We start from the raw sequence: 27,888 nt of genomic DNA on the forward strand, positions 1-27,888 counted from the left end.
GTTACGAAGAAATATTATGATCTAAGCAGACATTACGATCTCAACAGATATTACGAGCTGAATTTATGTTACGAGCTGCACATATATTATGATTTGAACAGATATTACGATATCAAAAGATATTGCGATCACAACATATACATATTGCACTTAGCAATATGTATATGCACTTAGCAAGTGCTGGCATGAATGTTGACCTCTCAGTATAGAGGGCCAAAATACGCTACTTCGCACAGTACCTACAGTTTAACTGCCGACATTGAGCAGTATCATGGTACGCATGACTTACTTTAGTACTGGGCAGGAGTAGTGTACCTTGAGTACTTAGTACGGCAGGGGTACCCAGTCTTCCAGAGCTGATCCATTGAGGTACAGGGACTTTGTACCTCAATGTTTGGTGCTATTTAGGTACAAAGGCTTTGCTCCTGTGCTACTGCAGGTCTTTGTTATGTCGCAGACATTGTGGCTGAAGCAGCAGCAAAAACCTCCTCTATAGCACTTGTTTAGGCTAAAGAAATTCGACAAGAACAACAAGAGTCGCAGTAAAATTTGTGTCACGCTTTCAATAAATTTATGAATTATTTATTATTAGAATTGAGATAAAAATTAATAAATATCACAGTTATGCCAATGAATTTTCCGACATTATTGTTCTATTTCTATATGCAATAAAATAAGGCAAATTGTTCATATAGTTTGAGAATTCAGGTCTGATTTTAATACCCCAGAATTCATAATTATTTCCAAGTCGACAGCCAGTTCTTCACAGTCATTTCAGCCGGGTTCAGCCACACCGCATTCCGTATACTGATTATGCAATCAGCCGTGGCTGAGCAAAGCTTCGTGCGAAAATAATCGCTGCAGCCAGTCAGTCAGCCGGCGGGACTTTCAATTCGTGAAGCCAGCGACGCTAAAGCCGGACCACATGTGCGGCTTGTCGTTCAGTCGAGCGACGACGCTCGTGCGAGTAAGTGGTGTGTGTGCTGGTGAGTGAAAGTTACCTTGTTCACTGAAACTCTGTTGCTCTGAAATAAGGCAATAAAAGTTGAACATCAACTTGGCCCTGGTGGAAAATAAAGCAGTATTCGCAAGTCATTGATTTGTTTGTATACAAATTCTTTTGACTGCAAAGAAACAAAAATTTTTTCTGGAACTTGTAAACAATTTTCATAAAATAAAACTAATGTTCATAGAAATACTTCATATCTAAAGGCAATGAATATATTATATGTTTACTACTGAATACCTAACGCGCCCGTTGCAATGACCGTTTAAGCGGCCGTTGGCGTCAATGAAAAAATCAATTTCAGCACGCAGCTTCTAGAGCCACACGCTCGACATCGGTCCACGTGAATACATTGTGAATTCAGTCGTGAATATATTGTGAATAGATGTATTCCAGTTAACACATACACTCTTCGAGGTATAACCGAACATGTCATTTCAAAGTGCTTCCCTTTGATGTCGCATTGGACAGAAAAGAGCAAAACCTGACTTCTGAACGAGCCTGACTGCTGAAATAATGAAATCGGGACGAGTGATATTGATATTGATAACATTCATTGATGAGCTGTTGAACTTGAAGCTTAATAAGTTTGAATCGTGAATCCAACGACACAGGAAACTACACGGAGTTTGACGGAGTCAAGTTTTCAGAATATTCTAAATTTTCTAGCTTCAAATGAAGTTACAGTGCGAATTAATCGTATCAGTTCATAAGTAAACTGCATGAATATATAAATCCATTTATTACCTTGTTTGTGATATGAATGATAATTTGCTGAGTAATAAAATATGAACCAATGATGTACAGTGCACACTGATCAATGTAAAAATCAATAACACAAACCTATTCGACAATAAATGAAAGAAGCGACAAATAATTAATAGAAGAGGATATTGAAAAGCTACGCGTAATTCACCCTGATCTTCCCCTCTGTTGAGGATGTCGGGGCTTCCTGCTTCCCAGCTCGTGGGGCTCGTGGTGACGGTGTGCTCTGCTGCCGTCCTCGCTGCTGACCTGGCCTCAGGTCTGTCCTGATTATATCATAATCTTTATCTTGGTTTTATGATAATTCTTATCGGTATTATATGATGTCATCATCGTTATTGTATGACATCCTTATCGTTATTGTATGATAATAATTATCGTCATTATATTATAATTCATATCGGGATTATATCATAATCCTTATCGTGATTATGTGATAATCCTCATCGTGATTATATGATAATCCTTATATTTGATTCATGTTGTTAACTGTCCTAGCATAATACTCATTGTTAACTGTAATGACATGATTATCCTTGCTATTGTTAACTGTAATGACATAATTTATTTTACATGTTATTAACGTTGTCAACTGTCCTAACGTGCTTATCCTTATTATTGTTAGCTATACTGACATGACTAATCTTAAATGTGATTAATGTTGTTAACTGTCCTGACATGATTATCCTTATTATTGTTGACAGTCCTTGACACGATCATCATTCATATTGTTAACTTTACTAACAGGATTGTCCTTCAATTGTTAACCGACTTGACTATCCAAGCACATGCCACATCGTAATTTTTGCTATAAATTGTATGGTTGTCCAAAAACTCAAACTGAAATAAATCTGTTTTGGCCTGAGTCTTGAATTCTTGAAATTAGAGTCTTGAGTCTTGAATCAATCAGACTGAATTTTTAAAGCAGAATCGGCACAGATTAAACTGAACTACCGATGCAGGAGGTTTCGATGCATGGGTCCGTAAAGATCAGCAAATACGAATGAATTCCGCACAGTTTCTTGATAAATGATAGTTATATTTTTAATGTATTAATGTATTCATTACTAATAATTTTATTAACGAAAACATACCTGAACGCAAAAGTTGTGAATGACGACATATCAGTTGGAATAAATCTACGGACCTTCTTGCTCTCCTCTGGTGTGACCAGTCGGCGATTTAAATGCGTTTTCGCTACTTTCAGTGAAATATAATGCTCCTGACGGCAAATTTTATGAAAAATCAGTAGAAGTTTTCTATTCAAAATTTGTGCTTAATGGTTATTGTAATTTTAATGTACCATATCCATGAATTAAATGGATACGATCGTACGCCAGATAGTAAAATTACGCCACGATTACGAAAACCAATCAGCCAATAACCATTTGGGCCGCAGCCACACGACGACTAATAACCGATGCTAAATCTACATACCGAATTCTTCCAGAACTTACAAAAGCATTTAGAAGTTTCGAGTCTCTCAAGTTTTTCAGAATAAAAGTGAAGTGTGAATAGAGAATTGTTTTTGAATTAAAATTCAAATTTACTGTTTGTGATTATATTAATATTCTTTATTTTTATTCAGCAATGAAAAGAGGTTGTCTTAATCAAAATTGCAGTGATGCATCAATGTGAAGTTATATCACTGATAAACGATTGACGGCCCATAATGATTCTAAATAAATCAGTTACACTCTTATAATTGCCCGGATAATATCCTGAAATTTTAAGCTGCGTGCTCTAACGTGAGCTCGGAAACTAGTCTCAGTTTACCACTGAATTACAATCTGTGGTTATAAAGCGGCGATTTTCCCAGGCTTCGCAGTGCGTGGGAATTTTCAGTTGCGGTGAAGTTTTCAAGAGCAGCACGAAGCGCTTGGCTGTTGCGAACTTATAAAATTAAAACATCATATATCACTATATAATATTATCCTTCATTGCCAAACATTTTCTTGACCTAGGAAACTTTATCTTTAACAATGAAATATTTTATTTCGCTTCTAAATTATATCTTTAACTGTGAAACATTTTCTTTCGCTTCGAAATTATATCCTTAAATATGAAATATTAGGTTTCGCTATGGACACATATATTATTTTTGTACTTAATTATTTTATCAATAGAAACCCACTCTCCAGAAATGCAATTAACACTCAATTGAGCTCATTACGGTAGAACTGCCTGTCGTGAACACTACATATTTAGCTCTTAACATAGATAACATTTTACCGTGAACATTTCGTCGTAATTTTTACTTTGATAACATTACGTTAAGAGCAACTGGTTGTATAAAGTGCCGTATTGTATTGCACAATTCATGAGTGTAGGTAGGCTAGGTAGGGGAATATCAAGCGCTGTTTATCCTCAGCACCCACAACACTCACGTCGGCAGGTCAAAGATCCCCTCGTTTCCGGTCTGGAATTAGGGGCTGCGGAACCACTGAGGGGAATCGGAGGGGAACGGCCTCCCCACATCCTATAAAAAAAATAATAATAAAGTCTCTCACAACTTGCTGAAGAATACATTGAAACAGAAACTAGTTTTAAAAAATATAAAACTTAATTAGTTCAAATTTTCTCGATGCTTAATAACATATATAAAATTGGGTGAAAAATACAATAATAATGGAAAAGGACAGACGTTTTTCCAACTATTTTTGGAACGTATATTGAGCTTAATTTAAAAAAAAAATACATTTTTTGTCCGCAGACACTGTGACTTGCGTCCTTCTCTTCCTTGCTGGCCGTACCTCATGGGCGGCAGTGACGGCCGTGTGGCCGCTTCTGGCCGTCGTTGTGACCGTCATCTTGAACGGCCCTACGGTGCCTGACACGCCATCAGATTCTCACGTTAATGCAAACAAGAAAACTTCAGAAAACTCTACTCGCAGCTCCAAAAATCAAGCAAGCAACTTGAAACAATCACAAAATGAGGCTATTAACGAATGCAAACGAATTGATGCTAGGAACGGTAAAACATACCAAGAAAACTTTAATAATCAACAGCAACTTCAGCAAGAGCATGAAAGTGGAATCGAAGAAAATGTTGCTAGTAACCACCAAACATCTGATAATAATGGACAAGAACAATTTTCCGATAATGATCGAGAAGAAGCAAACGACAGTGACCGCGGCAGACCGGATGACAGCGGTCTAGCGAGGTCTGCAAAGCAGCAACGTTTCATTGGCGGAACACTACACAGGTAAGCAGGGATTAATAATGAATCACTTTGTTAAGCATGTATGATTCAAAACTAAATATAATTACTAATTATATGTTTTCAGTTGTAATTTTGTAGAAAGTCCATAATTATTAAGTAAATTAACACATTTTTGCTCTATTAGTGATATTTATAGTTGAAGAAAGTTTCGACGGCATTGAATTCTTGAGTGTACGATGGATGGTCCAGTTGGTGTTGAAAAATCAGGTAAGAAGAATGCAAGTATCTAAAAGAATTGAAAATGTGTTGCCGCGGTGTAGAAGCCCTAAAATAATGTTAGCAAAAGTATGTGAATATTTTACCCGTAAATATCGAAACGTAACAAAGCAAGTAGATATGAAATTTATAAATTTTTTATATGAAAGTTGGTGCAATCTATTGAGCACCCGTTGAACAGTTGGGTAGAATGTCTCTAGATTTATTTTTATGAAAGATAAATAGACTTAAATTACATTTTTTTATCATTTGTGATTTGATTTTGTTTCTCTCTCAAATTTTAACGCTTACGAGAATTAAACTTTAATTTATGCGCAGGTATATCAGCCTCTTCGCTCTTCAGCTGCGGAGAGAAGCAGGCGAGAAGCATATCGCTGCTGCGGAGCACTCCGCTGCATTAGTACATCTGCTGCAAGCTGCCTTGCAGTCTGCACCGCAGCTGCTGCTGCAGCTCTATGGCGTGCTGCATCTGCAGCACCAACAGCCGTATATAAGTAAGCCTGCATTTAATTTATTTAAAATTTGCTTATAATGACAGCTGCTTAAATATTTTAATGAAATAACAATCCTTGTGTTATTAGGATGCAAAAAACTGGCAATGAAATAAATACAAATGAAGCAAGTTATCGTGCAAGACAGGCTGGGTACAAATGTCTTATAAATTGATCGTGTGTACAAAGACTAGATTGTTTATGAAAACGAGTAATTTAAATATTTCTGTCTTTTTCGTGCGTTTATAGTTGTTTGTGCCGTGACTTCCCTAACAAACTTGCTGTGGATCGTCGGAAACTTCGCATTCTATCCTAGCATCCTTCCGGTCCGTCACTCTGAGGACTCGGTACCGAAGACTGGAAAATCTACGGACAATCGACGCATAAGTTCAGGCGTTCAATCTGATGGATTGTCAAGCATGCGCGAACAAAAGTCTACTCAAAATTCATTGAATGTTTCCAACTCACTCCACCCGATAAGGAAAGATCAAGATATTTTCAGCAACCATACAAAAGTCTCCAATGTCCAAAATAACACAGAAAATTCCATTGTAAATTCAGAACAGAAAAATTTCACAGAAGGCGAAATTAAAACATCTGGTGGTTCATCCAACAGAAATTCTCGAATTTGTCATTCCCGATCAGACTCCGGCCTCGATAACTCTTATCGCGGCAGCCAATCGTTACCGAAGTTCCTAGACTCAAATAACGACCATCAGAACGGGTCAAAGTTCTTCAGTCTGCCTTCAAACTCAGGTTATCAACCCATGCAGCTTGGCAGCGTCTGCGTCTCGTCTGGTCTCTTAGACGTGCCATTAAAACCTATCAAAACGCACAAATTTGGCAGCGTTATTACGCTGAAGGAACGCAGCCTCATGACCAGCAATAGTCATAACAACGTACACTGCGTTAACAAGTGAGAACACTTCATGTTAACTACGCATTGCATGTTCGAAAATTTATACATTTATCTGGCTTTTAATGGAACGAAGCGATCTAAAAATTTTAAAATTACCTTGAATGAAAATTACGTATATGTATATAAACAATCGCACATGTACATTTTTGAAAATAATTTCATATTAAGTAGTACCCATAATATAATTTCAAATTAACTAATACCCATATTGGCTCATGATTCATTTGGTTGCGTTTCAATACGTATGTCGATTCCACTTAATCTTTAATAGCGACATATTTACGTACTTCAATATCATTAACATCACATAGTTTTTGATTAAGCAATTCAATAAAGTTTTAACGTATTGCTTCAACTTTCAGCTAATCAAACATTTTTCATGATTTTTGAACATTTGCCTTACCAATAACGTTTTGTCTTCATTTCTTCCTACATGTCCTATTTCTTCCAACATGTTCTATTAATAACTCGCATATTATTTCCCTTACATCAGCAAGGCACTGCGAGACTCTGGCAATCACTTGACAGCGACTCTGGTGTCAGCTGTGGCAGCTCTGTCAGCTGTGCTGCTGCTGGCAGCGCGTCTGGCAGCGCTGACAGTGACAGCTCTCATGATTGGTCCTTGGCTGTACATGACTGCATGTAAGTTATTATTGCTTTATGTTTATGTTTTATTATTTTAATGTTATATTATGTTATTATTGTTACTAAAGTTTATGTTAAATTTCTTTAGTTGATTACATTATTAATTAAATTATTAATTGTATATTAAATTGAGTTGGTACAGAAATACCTACAAATAAGTCAATTAATATGACTCGAAACTCAATAGAGATATTACTTATTTGCACAAAAATAATATGTCTTATGATAGTTATGATATGTGTCTTATGATAATTGTGTCATTATATTCAATTTAATGAAAAAAAACATAAAAATGAACACGAGATCACGAAAATCTGATTGATCTTCCGAACTACTTAACAAAGATTAATACTTAATAATACTTTAACATAATCAATATTTCCTATAAATATATGCATATGTCAATATTTCGCATATGTATATATCAATATTTCGTATATATATATAGATATAACTATTACTTATACACATTGCGTTGTGGTGCAGGCGTGCACGTGACGGTGATGTTCGTGATGGTGGTGAGCGAGAGGCCGGGCTTCAGTGATGTCCTGTGGCGAGACGTGGTGATGAGTCTCACCACAGCTACCGCTTACTGCATCACTGTCATACCACTCTCTGTAAGTCATTATTATATAGGATTTTAATCATAATTATTGTGATGTGCCTTTTGGTGATGATTTCGTGGATGATATACTTTTGATACATAGATGTTGAATTAATGGGCATAATATAGATAATATCCTTGAATACATTATTAAATTGATATTAAATTAATTATGGAAGAAATTATGATATTCTGGCTCGTGTTTTTTCAATAATTAGTTTCTTGTTTTACTACATCAACGAAGAATCATAGAATTTACAACAATTCTTTTTCTGACATTGCAGACCAAAACTACAACATGGCGGAAGGTTGTTTGTTTCGCCATATTGTCACTCGAGGATTTATCAGCAGTTACTGCATTCTTCTTCTTACCTGGTCACTACTGCGCGCAGTACAAACTACTTGTACTGCTGCTTGTCTCTGTACTGTCACTAGTAGGTTAGTACTGCGCACAGGTCTTCTTAAAATAATACTGCGCATACTGCAGTCAACACAGAATTTACTAAACTTCCAATTTCTGGTTAGGGTTTGTTAGTTCATAACTACTTAAACTTTCGATGTTAGTAGGTATAAGAATATAATAAAAATTTCACAGCTTATAATTTAGCATACCTTGCGCTGCATCAAATATTTCGTTGCATTATGCTCTCACTGTTCATCTGACATAAATTATTATACTAGAATTTATTTCCAGGCCTCAGCCTTCAGCTTCTAAGCAAGATCATCTTGCGGAGGCAAAATAAGCGACGACCCCGAGACCTGGAGCTGGGCACCTGCCCCCCTGGGGGCTGCCTGCCGGGGAGCTGCCTGAGGTACGATGTCGGGTTTTGATGGGTAACCTGCCTGAGGTTAACATGAGAGCAAGCGGCCATACGGTTAACATGAGAGCAATTCTATCCCAAACTTAATCTTTGCTTCCTAAGTTCAGAAATTTTGCCCTAAATAATTTTATAACAAATTTTAATTTTTTAATGAACGCTAGGAGACGAAGAATTGTTAATGGTTTTCCTCGTATGTAAAAATTTCAAGTTGATTGATATCGAGTGCATTTCCTATTCATCACACGTATGTCAAACACGCATTGCGTAATTAAGCAATTTATATGTAATTTGCAGTAACGTTATTTCTGCAATATTTATCATCGGTTCATGAACAAGGTTTACTACATGCAAAATTCGCTGATGAATTCTTTCCGCTTGCAGTTATCCAAAAGTTGCTGCCACTCTTGCGCTCCCTGAAGACACGTCAGACGATTTTTCGGGAGTCAGCGATTCAAACTACGGATCTTCTTCTCCAGCTCCGTCTACAGACAACAACGATGGCTGCGTTCCTCTGGAAAGACAGACTGGGTTGCTGTGTTCGGTCCAGGATTTACTGGCGAACATGTCGTGCCTTAATGAGGACTTACAACTGGATGAATCAACAGGCGAAGGAGTTCATGAATTAGAGGGCAATACTAGAGGTACGAAGTGGAGTTCGCGTAGACAAGATTGTGTGACCGAGTCGGAAGATCCGAATCTCCGGTCCACGTGGAAAACGCAAAACGAAACTTGGAACTCTAAAAGACCACTTTCAACTGTGGGCAACCTGTCATGTCAGAGTAGAAGCACATCAAGCCGAATGAACGGTGTTTCAAAATTCGCAACAGTGTTTCATACAAGATCTTTCAACAGAGATTGCTCGAGCCACGCCCCTGTCCAGACTGGAAGCCTGTCTAGCGTGGCATTCAAGACTAATGCCGATTATGAGAACTATCCTCAAGGAGATTTTCAGTGCACAGAATATAAAGAATCCGGTGAAATTCCTGCCATTGCTACATATTCACCGTCATCTCTTGAGCGATCGGTGACCCGAGAGTTCGATGATCGTATTCAAGTCTTACAAGATGCCACTCACGACGTTTCTAGTCTCGCCAATTCCTCTTCAGGTAGCTGCTGTACGACTCCAGGTACAGGGTTGTTACGACAAGTGAGTGCTGCAGAAGGATATCGGCACAACAATCAGCTGCAACACCGCAAAAATAACTCATCTTCAAGCATACTGAGAGCTGTAGACGCTGAACATGACCTAATTTCAGCGTCTGAAACAGAAATGAAGCTCATCAGCATCCCGCAAACTTCTCCATCTTCACTGTACTCTTCGTTGAATAATTCTGAGAGTACGGAGTGCGACACGGCCATCGAAATGAAACAGACCAGTTTCCATAGACCAGCTTTGTGCCATGTGGAGTACAGTACCGTCAGAAAACTGCCCTCAATAAGGAAGTCTAGGAACGGAAAACATGATTACGAAAACGTCTACGACGACATGCGTGTTGAGGAAAATAGTCCTGAACAGAATTGCTTAAATGCACTCAACGAAAATTTCGCAAATGAGACTGGAAATTGTGGATCAGAAATATGCATTCAATCAGCAGAGGAAGCAGAACGCGGTAGAAATTGTATGATGACGGATCTCTCACAAGCATGTGGAACAAATCATATCAGTTCTCAGAGTGGCAATGAGAAGAAGTGTCATCAAAATCATAATTTACAAGCCGTGCCTACTTCAACTAAGATATCAGCTCTTCCTCTGCCGCTTCCTCCAAGGACTTACATCATTCGTTACCCATACCAATATTTTCCCCTCCCAGCAATAAAAGTTCCTGATGTTGGAAATCAGTCTACTAACAGCTCGAACCATGACTATGAAAATTTGCCACCAATGAACGTCAACAGAGGATTGTTCGGCGTCCGGCACTGGAAGGCCTACCTCGATATCGAAGACAGAACTCACGACTATAGCACTTTCAAAGAGAAGAGCAAAATAAACAGCACGGCGTCGTCCAGTCTGACATCAGACTGCAGTGAACTTAAAAATGTTTCGTCTGGACGCACTAGAAAAAGCCTCGTGGATGACAGCGAGTCGGTCCTGTCAAGGTCACTGCCGGACCTCAGCAATCTAGTTCTCGAAGCCTGCATCGAAGTCCCACCAGAAGAAAATCAGGAAATTGGTAACGACAAGAAAGCACTTGATAAACTACCTGATAATGTGAGATTAATTTCTGTTCTGAATACTCTCAGGGCCACAAAAGTTTTGAGAACAAACTCTGTTGATGATCTATCTAACTACGAAACTATTTGGCTTGACGATATTGACGAAACCTTGAAAGCTGAGAAACAAGCATCAGACACTTCTAATAACACAGAACATTCATCCCTGATTACAACAATTGGAGACGTAAAGACAAAAGGTTCTCTTTGTAATTTGTACTATAGTACTATGAGCGATCTGTCAAGGAGATTTTATAGTGAGACCTTGCTTCGGCAAAACTCTTCACGACTCCAAACCTCACTTTGTGGGGTTTCGAGAGGAGCTCCTATGGAGGTGGTGCACCTCGGCATCATGGACAGAATCTCCTCCAGGTCATCGGTTAGGTCTCAACGAGCACAGGGACTTCAAGGTATTGCAGAACTTGTCGAACCAACTGACGTCAATTTCGACAAAAAAGCAGCAGATGATTTGCCTAAAACGCCAACACCAGAGTTGAACTTGGATTTCGATTATAAAAATATTAACGGCTTTACGGCGCCCCAAAACCTAAACACATCAGTTAATATAAATGAAGGCCTAGAAAATCGGCCGAGACGTAAACTATCAATGATTAGGGAAAAATTCGAAGGTCAAAGATGGACGTCGCTTAAGTCCCCCTTAAAGTTTCATTCGCCTGCCAAGGCAATCCAAGCGGGTCTTCGTGTCTTCAACAGGCCCAGGGTTCATATCATCACACCGAGCGACGAAGACGAAGTAGAAACATTTGGAGATAAACTCAAAAGTCCCTTCAAATCTAAACCAAAAATTGTGAGCACCCCACCTCCTACTTGCGTTGGTAAGGATGATAATAATACGTATGCAAAGCCTTTTGAAGATGCAAGTAATCTTACGCAGCTTAGGAGTAAGAAAATAACACCAAATTCCCGCCTTCTGACTTCAAGCCAATCATGTTTTTCATCAGTTAGTGTTGCACAAGAAACCCCACTTCCTAATTCTGTCAGGTCAGTTCAAAAGACGCCAAAAACGAGCACTCCAGACAACGCTAGAAACAAGAAGAACAACAGATGTGAGTCGTCGATAGATTCTTCTAAATGTGATTCCCTTGTGGCTTCTGCTCCCAAACACAGCACTCCTGAAGGCATTGCTCATCACTTGCCGCAACTCAGCGCCATCAGCGGCCTGTCAAGTGTCGTCGAGTCTCCGGAATTGTCTCGAATAAATTCAACATACGGACCATTGCCGAGAACCTACTCGTCTGCCCGCGGCGTCGAGGGCGCCATGAGGAGGCTTCCATTGTCAGAGAATGTGAGGCGAGGAGGGGACAGAGTTGATAACTATGGACGGAAAATTTCTTTTAATGACACAGATAGAAAAAGCGAAGTCATTCCTGTAAACTTCAACGATTGTGGAATTGGGAAACGCTCTCAATTATCGAGGAAAGATTCTCACACAATGTTCAAAGAAAACAATTATGATCCTCAAAATATAACTAGAGTTAAGGCTTCACCTCATAACAACTACTTAGGCTTTCATGGTCAACAAGAAACGAGTTACAGCAAAATGCCGATGCTATATCCGCGAATATCCGAAGCCTATAGAGATAATAATATATTTATCGCTCCTCTGCCAGTGGCCACTTATGGCATCAATAACCAAAAATCGACGCTCACTCCCAATTCTAAAATTTTCGACAGGAAAATATAAATATGTTGGATCTTTTTTAGTATCCAGACGACGAGCTGAAATCCAAAGATAGGTGCTGGAGAACCAAAATATGACCTGGTCGACTTTTCTCCATAGAAAATGAAATGAATGGGAAATTTTTTAAAAATCTTATTTAGGAATGCAAATGTGATCTCAATTGATCTTTCCGTGTTTCTGTTAGGTTACATCTTTTTCCTAAATCACATTGCCTGCAATCAGCTATGAAGTAAGACTTTTTACCATCTGTTATCCCTAACTATCAATTTATGTCCTGAAACTGTCTTTTCATTACGCCATCTGAAAAACTAAATTTATACGACCGCAGTCTAAATTATTATTATAATACATGTTTTTTCTTGTGTTCGCTAATCAAATCATTGTTAGAAAGATTCGTAAGACTGTGATGTGTTCGCGCGTATAATATACCTCTTCTTCTTGTCTTTACTGTTCTTCATTAATATTTAGTCGAGTATCAAATAATTATAATGATTAATTCTGTTGCTTTAATTAATCTGGAAACGCATTCCTTCATTAATCCTGTGAATGCTAATGTAATTTTTTAATCGGACATGTAATGTATGACGATATTATACTTGCGTGCATGGTTCATATTTGTCTTCTGGTGTTATTTTTGTGTCTAATGATCTTTGCATCAGTTCGCCAATTCTCGTACTATCTGCCGTCAAAAAGGAAGCAAGATTTACATATTATGCAAGAGAAATTCTTAAGAGTGTATTTACGGCATACAATATGCTGCGACTTTGGATAGCTATGCAAATAACTCTGCTTTTGTTGTGAAATTTCAGTCAGAAATATTAACCGAATTATCGCTTTTATCAGGAGCAGATTTGCTGTTGGTGAGAGCCATAGAAGGATATAAATTGTGATCAGATAACACTTTTCATTACATAGGATGTCAAAAAGATTATAGTCATAGCTCAATATTGTCTAGTCTATAATTTACATGTGATTAAAATATGATCTTTTATCAAAAAATAATTGACCGATAGCCAAAGTTTTTCATTTTCATTTTTTGTTTAAACTTTTCTATTTGGATTTTCTTTATGTTTCGGTAAGATATGAATAAATCTCGCTTTACAATATATCGTTTTACGTCACGGTAAAAATTTTGGGTATAAATCGATTGAGTCCACGAAGAGAAAACGTTTTAGCAGAATGATGTCGTTTCAGTCCTCGCAAAAAGATATTCGTGTGGGTGATGCATGATCCTTTCATTATGTTAGTACTGGTAGCAACTTTAGCATTTTACTCTTATAGTTTTGATTAAAGTATCTAGCATACCAACGTGGAAGGCTAATGCGCTGTTGTTTGTCATTTTGAGATCCATTCGAAAAGACGTAAATTAGAATTAAATAACTCAAGAATGGCGACTCAAGTTGCTTACGAAGTCGCAAAAACCGTCAAAGACGTGTACATCTTCATCATCAACGTGACCAAGTTCCTTTTCGCTAAACGATATGTGCTCGCTCACCGACATTATGAAGGGCGATGGACGATTATAGACGAGATCGTCTTAACGTTTATGTTTCCTTAATAGCGGATACAATGGCATTAAAAGTACACATTTAAACGATGGTTGAAAATATTTAGATGGGCGATATCACCCAGAGGTTACTTCGGGCGGATCGCCATGTGGGTGAGGAAGCAAAGGTTCTTGCACAGGATGGCCATGCTACATAAGATGAGAGCTCAGAGAGACAAGGCCGCATACGAGGCAATGTTGGCTAAAGGGCCCAAGAGAATCAAATTAAAAGATGCCAAGAAACTTAAAAAACCTACAACCAAGCCTAAAATATAATCACTATATGCATACGACAGAAATTTCAAAGGCAAGGCCATGTAATAACTCTGGGCGACGCTCATTTGGACTACATTGTCAGCAAGCTTCACATTGGCAGCTTTTTACCTCCTCTTCTACTAATTGAGAACGAGCCCCGAAGCAGCAAAGGATATTTGCATCACGTTTGCACTGTGCATCCCTTGCATTGGGTGTATTTATGACTGCAGGGCCATGTTCACTTTGTTCATCATGAACTTCTTCTCCAAAAAAGGACGCCAATTTGTGTTCGTGATCATCTTGATTTTGGTCACTGAAGGACCGTACAGAAATTTTTTCAACAATCAAGTTAGACTACAAGCCTCATATGCCTGCAACCAATAGGAGTTTGAAAGGGCGAGGGCAGACGTGTCAGTTTTACTGCGACTTCCATTCACTATTTTGTCCAAAGCTCTTCAACGCGTGCTCGAGTCCATCAAAATTCGGGTCGAGAAGTTGGAAGCGGTAATGTTGGATTTCCGTAATAGTGTAAGGGAGATCACGGATGTCATCGAAAAAACATTCGATTATCTAGCTAGCATCGTAGGATTCTGCGGTAAAGACGTAATGAGTCCGTTTGCTAAATGCAATTTCAAAATGAAGAATGCATACGATGACTGCTTGTTGAAAGTCTCTGCTTCTCTCTGCAGCATCGTGGATTCTACACGGCAAACGTTCTGTCCATTATTGAAAATTGGTGACGCAATATGCTCGATTCCAAAAGTCATAAAAGATAACCTTGGGATGAAAGTAAAATAACACACTGAAAAACTCCTGAAAGACGTGAAGGCCGCTCTTCAAGTAAAAGTGGTGCACGAAAGTCACATGAGCATGAACGTTACCTAAACTAAAACTATTAAAGAAGCCATGTAGAACATGAAAAAAAATATCCAAGATAGTCTCATGCCACCTACCGGAGGAAGTATATTCGCATATTTGAAGATATTTTTCCCAGTTGTCTTGTTCTTGAAGAGCGTTTATTTTTCGTACGATAGTGTTCAGAAATTCAAAACTGACGACAGCTGGTACAACTCTGTTGTTAACCAAGCGATTGGGGCAAAAATCGACGATGAGAGGGAGTCACGCGGCCAGTCTAGAGTTTTTCCGTTACATAAAGAAGAGTTACTATTATTTCACTAGAGTATTTTTAGCTTACCACTGGATGCCGTAGAAAAACGTCGAGTCATCATAAATTTGTTCATGTTTTCCCCTATGATTTTGTTCGCCATTTACTGCATGTTTATGGACTTCACTACATACAATATGGTGAAGATATTGGAAGAACATGGACATCTGTAAAAGACGATTGCGAGTCCAATAGTTTTGGAAAACACGAGTGAGAAACCCAACGTTTTCACGTAGATATACATGGACATAGTTTTAGGACTGAAAAATGCAACAGAAAACAACAAAATTGGGTTTGACAACACGCGTTGTTTACCAGCGCCAAAAGCTCCGGATTATTATCAGTACCGAGAAATAGCTCTTTACGCAATGCTGTTGTTGGGGCTGTGTTTGATGGACTACGCAATCATGCGTTACCGTTCGCAAGTTCTAAGCAAATTCTACCCAGAAAGAGTTCAACCCCGAGCACTCTATCTGCATCAACAAATATAAATGAAGAGGATAGGGCTAGTGAGAAACTTTGCTAATATCATAGCGAAGAAAGCACGAGGGGAAAGTGATGCTAGTTTTGCTGACTTGTTGTTAGCAAGATTCCGTGTGTTACGTTGGATCGCTCAAAGATTCTTCGGTATCGAAAGAGTGCCTTGCTTTTAATGCTATAAATTCATAGACAAGCGTAGTTTGTTGGATGGATACGCATGTGTACAATATTGTGGGGCACATTACTGCAGAAGTTGTTATCATTTAATTGTTTCCCTAAGGAAAAGTTAGTGTATGAATTGCTTCAACCCTGTTGCATACGACAACGTACGTGTGAGCAGAGAGAATCCTTCCATTGTGGACTTGCTAGACTACGCCGCTCTGGCGCGATAACTCAAGATTGGGGTTTTCTAGAACAAGTTTCCCGGAGAAATACATCCCAACAACGAGAATGAAATACCGGCAGCAATAATTAAGAAGCCTCATATATACGTGGATCTGGACATAACAGACGTCCGATCGAGGCAACCAAGCTCTATTTTTTAAAAATCGCCTCGTTCAAGAGAAAGTAAATTAATGAATACTTCGAGTAGCGTGGAAAAACCAGAGATAGAAAGTACATTGTAAAATCAATACAACAAAGTTAACCTGAACCACAGTGAACACGAGAAGAAACCATTTCAAAATGTGAGTTTGTTGGAATCTTCATCTCCCAGCTAAGCTAATGTATCAAAACAATAGCCTAGAGAACCCACAATGAACTGGATGCAATTGATCGAAAATAATTTTTTGTCGCATAGACCCGTAGATAAATCAATGGCCGAAAGTTGTCCAGATATTTTATGTGGCAGCAGTGCATCTGATAATGAAGACGGCAGCTCTGATGTTTCTTCAACCTACGATGAAAGTGATGAATTTAGTTCCTTCAGTTCTTCAAGTTCGTCTAGTTCATTCGAGGAATCTAGCGAAGAATTTAATGGAGGTCCTCTGGAAAATACGCGGGCCCATAGCCCTGTACAGTAATAATGTGAGCTCAACAGACTTACTTCCTAAAGCTCCTTTAGCAGGTGCGAAAATTCTGTTGAAGAATGGACGCCACAGCATCACAGATCCACTCGTCTCCGGAAATATGTTTATGACGCCAAATAATTGATACGGAAGAGTAAAAAATTTGCTAGAGTGGTTGAGAGCGCCGTTGAGTAGCGAAGATAATACTAATTATGAATTATGAACCCAATAACATTACAAATGAAAGTTAAATGCCTTCAATGAGAGAACGGCCGAGAAGAGGAACAGAAATGAGAACAAGGAAACGTTCACATTCGGCCTATGAAAAATTATTGTCTAGTTTTTCTAAAATTTCAATGGTCAAAAATATTACAACAAAATTGAACAAGGGGTTACATTTTGTTCTATACTGAGGTAAGCAAATTTATTATAAATAAATGTTTGTATCAAAATACTTTGTGGAATTGCGAATATTAAAATGATAATTGTGTAATAAAAAATGACTGCGGCTATGTTTTTCATCCCAATTATTTGAAAGGCGAACTGGTACCTATTTCATTAACGCAAACTATTTCATGTTCATAGATTTAATCTTGGAAAATTTTGCTACAGAGCAGTTTGCTCTAAACATTTCCTTACTATTCGTCGATTCAAATTTCCACCCGCTTACTTTTGGGCTATGCAGTTTAGTTTGATCGCGTGATTATTGCCTTGATCATATATTGGCCCGTAAGTACAATGTCTATGGTGAAGTGCTGAACAGTGATGAAAGGTGCTAGTGAGAACCTAACCTTACACTGCGCTGCTACCAAAAGAAGACTATTGTAGAAGCGGCGAACTTCTGGGGCCATGCTATAAAAATATTAACAATTTCGCAACTTGGTCAGCTACCGTCATAGCTATGCCATAACTGCTTCGGGTGTGCACCGTATCTACCATAACTGCTTCGGGTGTGCACCGTATCTACCATAACTTCTTCGGGTGTGCACCGTATCTACCATAACTTCTTCGGGTGTGCACTGTATCTACCATAACTGCTTCGGGTGTGCACCCTACCTACCATAACTGTTTCGGGTGTGCGCCCTACCTACCATAACTGCTTCAGGTGTGCACCCTACCTACCATAACTGCTTCAGGTGTGCACCCTACCTACCATAACTGCTTCAGGTGTGCATCGTACCTACCATAGCTGCTCCTGATGTGCAACGCAGCTACCATTGCTACTAAACGCTAGTCAGCACTCCATTTTTGGCGATAAAAAAATTAAAAGAGGTAAAATAAAATATTCTTAAATTTGATTAGTTGTCTACTCATGAATTAACGCCTGTGTACATCGTCAGTTATCAGTTAGTAAGCAATAACACTTATCTATAATACAAACATGTACAAATTATTATTCTTCGGTAATTTCCATCATTGTGAAAAACAATTATAGCCATCCAATAGATCATTATATAGTTTAGCTTAGAGCTCCACGATAACTATTATATCCAGTTCTATACTTTTACATGAATACAATTTAGCTGTCTTTGCTGTGATCCGATGTTAGTATAGCAGTACCCAGTTTAAAAAACCATCAGGAACAAAAAGCGTATTTATGCCAGCCGAAATGTTCAACAAGGTCAAACTGAATTAACATGCCAAAAATGTCAAAAACACTCTTCGAACAGAAGAAAGTAATTTAAAAGTGATCCACTATCATAATTTGCTAATTTGAGTCACATTTTAGACCGAAAATATATTGATATTTTTTTCAAATGGCTCCTTTCTGATTATTCAATTTCAGCCCCAGTAATTACAATAGGACATATAGCTTGGATTGTGTCCTCCAGTCTAACAATGGCATGAGTATTTAACATTATGCACGACATAAAAAATAGACAAGTATCGGAAATCTTCACTCATGAAATAGATTGTAATAAGTATTGCACAATTAGAATTAAGTTATTAGCATTATAATATATACAAGGACATTTTGGCTTATCAACATTCATTAGAGTGAAAACGATGAACACGAAAATCATGAAATGAGTGAAATTAGTGATCATTAATTTCAAGTACATTCAACATTAATCATATTACAAGTGAATATTTCTATTCGAAAAGCCTCCAATGATTTAATCTAATTTTATTGCATCAATGCAGGTATAAAATTACTCAACCGTGAACAAAAATGCAAGAAATGTTCATATTATTCGATGAACACCAAAAAATACGAAAAAAGAACCCAACATATATTGAAATTTATGTAATTTTTAGAATTTGGGCAATTTGAAGCTCACGTATAACAATTGCGCATATAATTCCGAATCTATTGAAAGCTAAAAAAACAACGGTAAATTCTATGCTGGGGAAAACTTTTTACACTGAAATTACAAAAGATTCCAGGCGAAAAAAGCAACCTTACGCATTCAACTCGCTGCCAAAAAAGGTTATATTGAAATTATTTTGCATTCTGTAATAAGAACAATTGATTGCACTCAGGCTAATGACTCAATATCATAAGAAATGCAGACTCACTCACTCACTCAGAGTTCTAAAAAAACGGTACCCAAAAAGAGAGCGACCGAAGATGGCACGAGCAACAAGTTTCATTTGGAAACTCCATATCAATTTCGTTGTTATTAATACAGGCTTTACTCTATACCGGGCTCTATACTCTTTACTCTATACCGAGCAATAATTGGAAACTCAAGTAAGAAATTGTGGGCCTGAATTCTAGAACCTCGCTGTTTCAATTGAAAGTTTGAAATACTACGTAGATATATACAGTGAACATTTGGGACACGTGTTATTGAGAATCGTTTTCTTCTTTACATCTTCTGCGCAAACGTAACCTACAACACCGAATATAATTATTAATTTATGGCTCATTGCATGATAAACGGGAAAATTTTTCAATGCTTGTAATTCTTATTCGTAGGAAATGCTTAAGTTATTGGACGTACAAATATTATAGCTTCATAATAGATTAGTTTTGTCGAAACCAAATCTATCAACAAATGCTTCGTAAATTCACTGATAATTTAAGCCAGAATTGTATTAGATATTCTATTTAAAGGAATAAGAAGATATTAAACGAAAAAATCAACAACATTAGCGCGGCCATTTTCAAGGCTTTGGAGAAGAACATTATTCACATTTACTATAGTCTCTCTCTCACCCATGAAACATTTTCTAAAACTAATTAGAAAATGTGAACCTCAGACCACAACTCCACGGGAAACGCATGCATTTTTTAAAGTCATCACAAACGCTTGCTTGACGATGCATATAGTAGCACGTCGCAGACGACTTCATCATGGAAATGACGTCACCGAAAGCGTCATCACGGGAATGACGTTGCAGATGACGTCATCACAAGAATGACGTCAGTGGAGTGAGTGGGGAGGAGGTGGGGAGGGAGGGTCGTACCGTCATGCTTCCCCAGGCATGAGTGTCATCATAGAGTTTTCTGGAGACGACATATCCTCGGGTTCTGGGGAGAACAATTGTTAGGAGTGATTTATGTTAACACTTATTATTTATTTAACGTAAATAAAACGAAGGAATAGAAAATCGTTCAACCTCTGAGGTAAATAAAAATCATCTGCCTTCAATAATATTTAGCTCAAAAACGGTGAATACTTTTTCTGAATATATGTAATGCTCGCAAGCACTGATTGTACGAATAGAAAACGTTTTTTATAAAGTTATGGAATCCATTTTACGGAAATGAAATAGTAATAAATAAATTTTATGGAAGATATGAGCTAGACTGATATCAATCATCAATTTGGCCACTGGAAGCTATAAACTCAAATGAGGAATTTCGCTTAACGTTGCACTTGTTTTTAAGAAGTGCACCCCGCCAATTTGATTACAAATGAGGCATTAAAAAATTCACACATTTCCATTGAAAATGTTTCGGAAACGAGCACCGTCTTTAAATAAAAGTTCAGGAATGTTCTTGCGACCAAATTTCAAACAATGACATTGAAACCAATTTGTCACTTGAAAAGAAAGTGACGGAGATAATCTCTCTACTAACAATTTAAAAATTAAAAAGTGCAGGCCTAATTTTAATAAGGCATTCCCGTAGCTTTGTTTTTAATTTATTGACTTTCTGTTTTGTAAATTTAGCAGCACGAACTGGTTACAACGGAGTTCTAGAATTTTGAAACAATGATGAACCCATTCCTCGTAACGTTTTCAATTAAGAGTGGTGAATTTATTGGTAAGTTCCTGTATACGTTAAGTTATAGGTTAAACGGTAAATCCATATGAAATAATTTATAGCCATCATCATTCACACTAAAGACAGTGATCATGCACTCACCAACGCTCTGGGGTCTGAACGAGTACATGAAGTGGAGGTCTATGGTGCGTGCCAGGCTGCCTGTGAGGTCGTGCAGACCGCGCTCCAGACCTGCAATGCAGACCAGCAGTTGCAGGTTACAGGTTAGCACAGTTCCCTCATCCTTACAGGTTACAGTTACAGGTTAGTAAGGGTTTTATCCATAGGTAAGTGCGATTCAGCGGTGTAGGTTACAGGTTGCCGAAATATGATAATACACGTACACGAAATATGGTAATACATGTACACGAAATATGGTAATACATGTACACGAAATATGGTAATACATGTACACGAAATATGGTAAAACATGTACACGAAATATGGTAATACACGTGAGACGGAGGAGTAGGTTACAGGTTACCGAACTGGAAATTTGCAAATAAATGTAATGCTGAGGAGCAGGTTACAGGTTGATACAGTGCAGCAGGTTACTACTGAGTCCTTTGATTAGTATTGAATAAGTGTGATGCAGGACAGTGAGCTGTCATTGAGTTATAATATCATTAATTAATTAATCAATTAATATCATTAATTAATTAATCAAATTCAGGTCCGAATGTCCTGCATTTTGGTATTAGTGAAACGTGAGTGAATCAGAGAATAGCTGTTACAGGTCAGGAGATAATGTCAGTTAATGTTTGCAGGCTAATACGTTAAGTATGTAGACGAAATTAATTTTAACCGAGCACAGAAATACAGAAACACGGCCGCCGTGAACCAAGATCGGCTGATAAAGCATAAAATGGTTATATCTTTCGTTAAGAAATATTGTCTTAAGTTGTAATTTATTATTATCTTCATTCAACGGCGGATAGGAATTTTTTACTGAAATTAAACACAGGATGGGTAGGTAAGTATATCTCGTGGCCCGTGGCACGTGAGAAAGCACTTGTTCCCACGTGTCTTCCCCGTGTAATCGCGTAGCTTATGGCCCTTGTCCTGCACTTGTTTCGTCGTAATCATCCAGCGATACGATCTTCTTCACAATTTGTACGTATATTCTTACATTGACTTTATAAACAAAGAGGTTTTATGATTGCAATGCGAAAATGCACTTAACACCACACCAAAATGAATGTAAACGGTGAAAGTGAATGAAGAGACGACGTAAGATGTTACGACAGAAATTTGTCGCACTAAATTGTACGGTATAACGGGTCTTTTATGATACCATTTTCATTGCTACGTTGTTGAATGTTGCAAACATAAAGTCACAATTTGCTTACCAAAAACCAATTTTATTGACGCGACATCCGTAAACTTCAATTCATTAGTTTTTAATTTATGAATTTTCAGAAGAAGACTTCATTCCTGGTTGTTATTTTCTTAATGAGCGTGTAATTTCTTAAGCAAACATATTGCTACAATTAATTTATTTTCAAATTATCTCTACTAAATTCTCGCGTCGTCACGTGGACGCGCAGGCCGAGAGTCAATAGAGCTCGCGCGCACGCGGCTCAATCGAGGCGCGATTGTGCGCACCAACTTGGCGTAAAATGCGGATTAAGGAACACGCGTCGTGCATACGGAACATGGCGCCCGCGTGTCCGCACATGCCTGAAATACATATTTAAATACCCTGTCGCCTGCCACCATCGTATAAATGCTGTGAATGCAATGCCAGAAAATAATGATGGAATTTGGTAAAATCCAAAAAGTAGCTAATTTTTCCAAATTTTAAGCCACATGATATTAAATTCTTGACAGGTTGATATTTCCTTTAATCCAAGACAGTTGATTTGCAGTGAATTGAAAATATTTCTCCATCTGGACCAAAAATAATTTGAAATATTTAAAATCAATTGTAAACTATACCTATGTATACATATATGTTTACCTCTAGATGTTTATAAGATTTACACGGGCATTCAGTTGTCAAAAGAGATTTGAAACAGCATGAGATCTTCTAGACCAACAGAGGCAGCTGTTGTGAAGCTGTAGCTCACACCAACAGCGGCAACTGTTGGCTCCCGACCTCGCTGTTGACATGGCAAGTCGAGTGGAAGTAGGGAAGGGATATCGACGGTTGAGAAATTAAGTAAACTTTGATAACGTGAGGAAGAGAGAAAGCGAATAAGAAGAAGCGAAGCACGATAAAAAGTGTAAAAAGACACATGTCAGAAAAATGAATGGTTTTGTTTAGAAATAAATTTTGCAAAAAACGAGGGCCAAAACAAAACAAATGCAAAACCTATCCACATGCACATGGGAAAAATATAACTTAATAATCTATTCTTTATGATTTTAATGTTATTATTGAGGCAACTTTATTATTTGCCTTACTGTGTTAAAACTCTATTCATTTATAATATTTTATAAATTTATACAAGTTTTGTGCATGCCTGTGTTATATAAGGGCTATTGGGGTGAAACTATTAACTGGATTTACGATACCGGGATACGGGATATCGCGATTCAGGAATATCGGGATTCTGTATGTCGGAATTAGGAATTCGGGATGTCGGGATTCAGAATAACGGGATATTGGATGCCGGGATTAGTAGTTTGGGTTGTTGGTATTTGGGATGTCGGGATTCGAGATGGGATTCTGGATTCCGGGTTTAGGAGTTTGGGATGTCGGGATTCAAAAATACATGGGTTCGGGATTTGCCATAACGAGATTTCCGTAAAATAGTGATTTTCTATCCCTATAACGCCGGCTAACTTGCCAGTTGAATATTAATTGAACATTTTTTAATATTAATGCAGGCTTGTTAAGTTCAACAAAATATTTAAATATTTTATTGCAATGTGCCTTTTTCCAACTTCATTTGCATGGGTTTTTATGCTTTTCGTTTACAGTTTTTTTCCTCCTTCAAGTTCGTTCACACGGCAATTAAAAAAATAATACAATTATAACAAAATATAAAATATAATAATCTCATATATTAAAATAATAGAATTTTAGTATAATTCCATAGCATATCATATTGACTACTTAGTCTATAAATTTCTCTATTTTATAGATTCTCTTTGATATTTTTTAGAATAATACGTACGTGTTTACTTTATCGCCAATTTCCATTTTCGCCTTCTCTGCCTCCCCCCCCACATTCCTGATTCCCATTCCAGAGCAGCAAGCGCCGCCATTTTGACCCCCCTTCCAGGGACGCTTCTTAAAGCTGACCTGACGACACCAGCACCCTCATCCTTACCCTCATCCTTACCCTCATCCTTACCCTCATCCTTACCCTCATCCTTACCCACATCCTTACCCTCATCCTTACCCTCATCTTTACCCTCATCTTTACCCTCATCCTTACCCTCATCCTTACCCTCATCCTTACCCTCATCCTTACCCTCATCCTTACACTCATCCTTACCCTCATCCTTACCCTCATCCTTACCCTCATCCTTACCCTCATCCTTGTCCTCGTGCGCCTACTTCGCATGATGAATGCTTGAATATTAAATGAAGGTACGTATATAGCTTAATTAGCATAAAAAAACTAACTACTTTACCGGCTATCCTATAACTGTGCTGCAGGAAATCTTCAACGTATTTCTCTTTCATAAGACAGAATTTTGCAAGCTCTGAGAAAGATGCTCATGCTCTGTAAAATGTGACTGTGACTCTGTAAATTAATTTGATGTTAATAAATTCCAGGTAAACTTTTTTTTCTAGCAACCAATGAAGCCAGCAAGAATGCAATAAATGTCTAAATGAGTTCAACGACAAAATAATGTTTAGAACCTTGCGTTTACTCACATCAAATTTATGCAGATGAATGAAAATGAAAAGGAAAAAAGTAATTGGAAAATTCAAATTGAAAAATTAAATTGAAAAATTCAGATTATAACATAAAGTTTAAAATTTCAAATTAAAAAATGAAAGTTAAAAATTAACAATTGTAGATGAAACTTCCGTAACACACCCTGATGATGTTTTTTCGAAGTCATATGTTTCTTCTGCCTCGCTCTGTAAAAAAACTACCGTAACTCACCCTGATGATGTTTTTTCGAAGTCATATGTTTCTTCTGCCTCGCTCTACTGTTCTGGAACCAGACTTGCGTGACACGCTTGCTGAGTCCAGTGAGCTGGGCAATGCGTTCCAGGTCTTGGCTGTCCGGGTTCGAATCGATTTGGAAATTCGCCTGCAGAACCTGGAGTTGCTCGTCCGTGAACGTCGTCCGCACTCTCTTGCTCTTCCGCTGTCCGCCCTCCCCGTCCGTGTTTTCTGAAGAAGAGCACCAGTCAATTCTCCACTCAGAAAGATGAATGGGTTATATTGTCCAAATAGTGTCACAGTTTCTGCACTAGAACTGATAGGCTCTTTTTGCTGGACTTAAGTGGGTCGGCATTACCCACAAAAGTGAAAAAGTGGCTCGGTATTTGGATAAAAACACTAATATCTTTGTGTGTGTGATGCCTAGCGCAGTTGATTGGCGTTCCTCATTTTTACATGTACAACGATTTAGAATAAACTTTAAATTATTGTCGCCCGCTGCAGTTCTGTCACTCAACTTTCATAAAAATAAATGTAAAACAGTTCCTGTTACAGTTTTGTGATTCAACATACAATAAGATGAATATGTAGTAGTTCATGTTGAACTTCTGTCCACCATATTTCACGAATATAATTTTTATAACAGTCATTGTATCAGTTTTGTCACTCAGTATTCACGAAAATAACGATTTAAAAAGTTAAAATTACAATTCTTTGATGCAGTGGCAGTCATCTATACTGTATGTATTCACACGTGTACTGTACACGTATGAACAGTACACTGTATGCATTCGTGTATGCATTCACACGTGTACTGTATTGTACACGTATGAACAGTACACTGTATGCATTCATGTATGCATTCACACGTGGATGCCCACTACAGGCAAGGCGTCTATTAGATCATGTCTGTTCACGCGCTCGTATCCGTGCTACGTGCGCGCCACGTGGCTGCACGTGCAGCACAAATGTTGACTTCCGGAGTCCGGAAAATCTGTGATAAATTTCGTGCTAACTCGATGAGGAGTAAACGAATCTGCTGGAGGTGGAAAGGTTGTGAATTATTCATAAGGTGAACGCATGAGCTATGAACGGCGATAAACCATGATAGCCATAAATTGTTGGTTACAATATTAGGTGAAAAAGATTAGATAGATACTGAAGTGTTAGCGCGATTTTAATTCTTAATTTTTGAGATCTTTGGGGAAAAAAATTGGGTTAGTCGTGCTATGCACGTGTTTCACAGCTTCCATTTTCCACGGAAAATCTTACAATTTCAATTCAAATATGGCCGTATCTCCTCGAATAATCTAATGTTAGTAGCACTATGCTCTTGTTTCATTGCTTCCATTTTCCATAGAACCGCGAATCCGAACCCCGACTAGACCTCATTTTTAGCCCCCCAAGTTTTCCCTCTCAGGGGCCGACCTCCCCTCGTTACCTTGACAACATCGGGCCGGCAATCGATAGAGTCAATCCTTGAGTTCTAACGGAAAATGAAGGATCAGGCTGATAACTCCATTAATAATAATCAAATTATCGTCAAAAAATTGGAAGTTGTTGATCATATAACAAAAAATTTACTGCATATTTCGAGGCTCGTAATGAATATTTGAATCCTTATCTATCATGACATTGTGAAACGATATTAACTGGTTTGTGAAACAGGTAACTTGAGAAGAATATGTTCCTTTTAAGTTAGATATGTGAAAATTTTTTAATTAAATTTTGTTTCCTGTTTGAAAGAGCTACTGTGTTGCTGCGATTTGCTTATTGAAGAAACAGTATATTGAAACCTTATTTAATCAGACAGATCAAATATCAACCTATCTTACCAATGAAGAATTTAGCAATCCAAACGAGGTACGCAACATGTGTTGGGCCGTTATAAATTACATTATATTCTTGATTTCAAATTATATACTGAGTAATTTTCATGAACTAAATCATCTCGTTTCGTTCGATTACTGCAAGACCATAACGATCAAAGTTTAGTGAAACATGTTAGGCTGCTACCGTAAGTTATTCTGGAATAGTTTTATCCCAGCAACAGATTTTGAATTGATACTTAGACTCAGCTCTCACCAAGTGATCATCACACCAATTTAAGAATTCCCAGATGCAAAATACTACCCAATAGATGTCGGCTTGAAACAATATAGCCTAAAATTCTTGTTTTGGTGAACTAAAGTAATGGAGAAGTTCTGTATTTTTGTTCTTGGACCACATTGTCATGAGAGCGTAGATCAGAAAAATGAACAACGCAGTTATTTTGTATTAGTAATCTAATATTTAATCGATAATCTGTTTTAATGTTGGTTATTTCATATAACAAATTTTTTTCGTTTGATCATTGTTTAGATGATATAAAGAATACTCCTATATACGAAATTTGTTTTCCTTGTTCTAAGATTCCAAACTCCATGCATGATTTGTGAGAAATGAATCATCATTGATAAATTATCACGCAGCTGTTTTTTTTTTTTTTTTTTTTAAAAAAAAAAAATTATTTGATTTTTTTTAAAAAAAAATACTCCGCAAACTA

General features: G+C 37.7%; 2 protein-coding genes across 2 annotated transcripts in view; one reads left to right on the forward strand and one right to left on the reverse strand.

Annotated features, from left to right (window-relative positions):
• The first annotated feature begins 1,945 nt into the window (after nt 1–1,945).
• Nucleotides 1,946–13,617, forward strand: LOC125178495. The gene is made up of 9 exons (XM_047882341.1): nt 1,946–2,030; nt 4,485–4,977; nt 5,530–5,705; nt 5,952–6,618; nt 7,115–7,263; nt 7,753–7,883; nt 8,155–8,308; nt 8,565–8,682; nt 9,073–13,617. Exons 1-9 carry the CDS (start codon nt 1,946–1,948, stop codon nt 12,605–12,607), a joined length of 5,508 nt encoding a protein of 1,835 aa, XP_047738297.1. The 3' UTR covers nt 12,608–13,617.
• A 4,747-nt stretch (nt 13,618–18,364) lies between these two features.
• LOC108675054 (LIM/homeobox protein Awh) overlaps nt 18,365–27,888 on the reverse strand; it is a gene marked incomplete at its 5' end in the record, with an annotated part of 29,434 nt that continues 19,910 nt past the window's right edge. Inside the window, 3 exons of the mRNA XM_047882348.1 lie at nt 18,365–20,535; nt 21,376–21,465; nt 25,341–25,574. Of these exons, the coding sequence (XP_047738304.1) occupies nt 20,474–20,535; nt 21,376–21,465; nt 25,341–25,574 (386 nt within the window). The remainder of the gene's footprint in view (nt 20,536–21,375; nt 21,466–25,340; nt 25,575–27,888) is intronic.

The sequence above is a fragment of the Hyalella azteca genome, unplaced genomic scaffold, assembly GCF_000764305.2.
Source record: "Hyalella azteca isolate HAZT.00-mixed unplaced genomic scaffold, Hazt_2.0.2 contig10249, whole genome shotgun sequence".
Taxonomy (NCBI): domain Eukaryota; kingdom Metazoa; phylum Arthropoda; class Malacostraca; order Amphipoda; family Hyalellidae; genus Hyalella; species Hyalella azteca.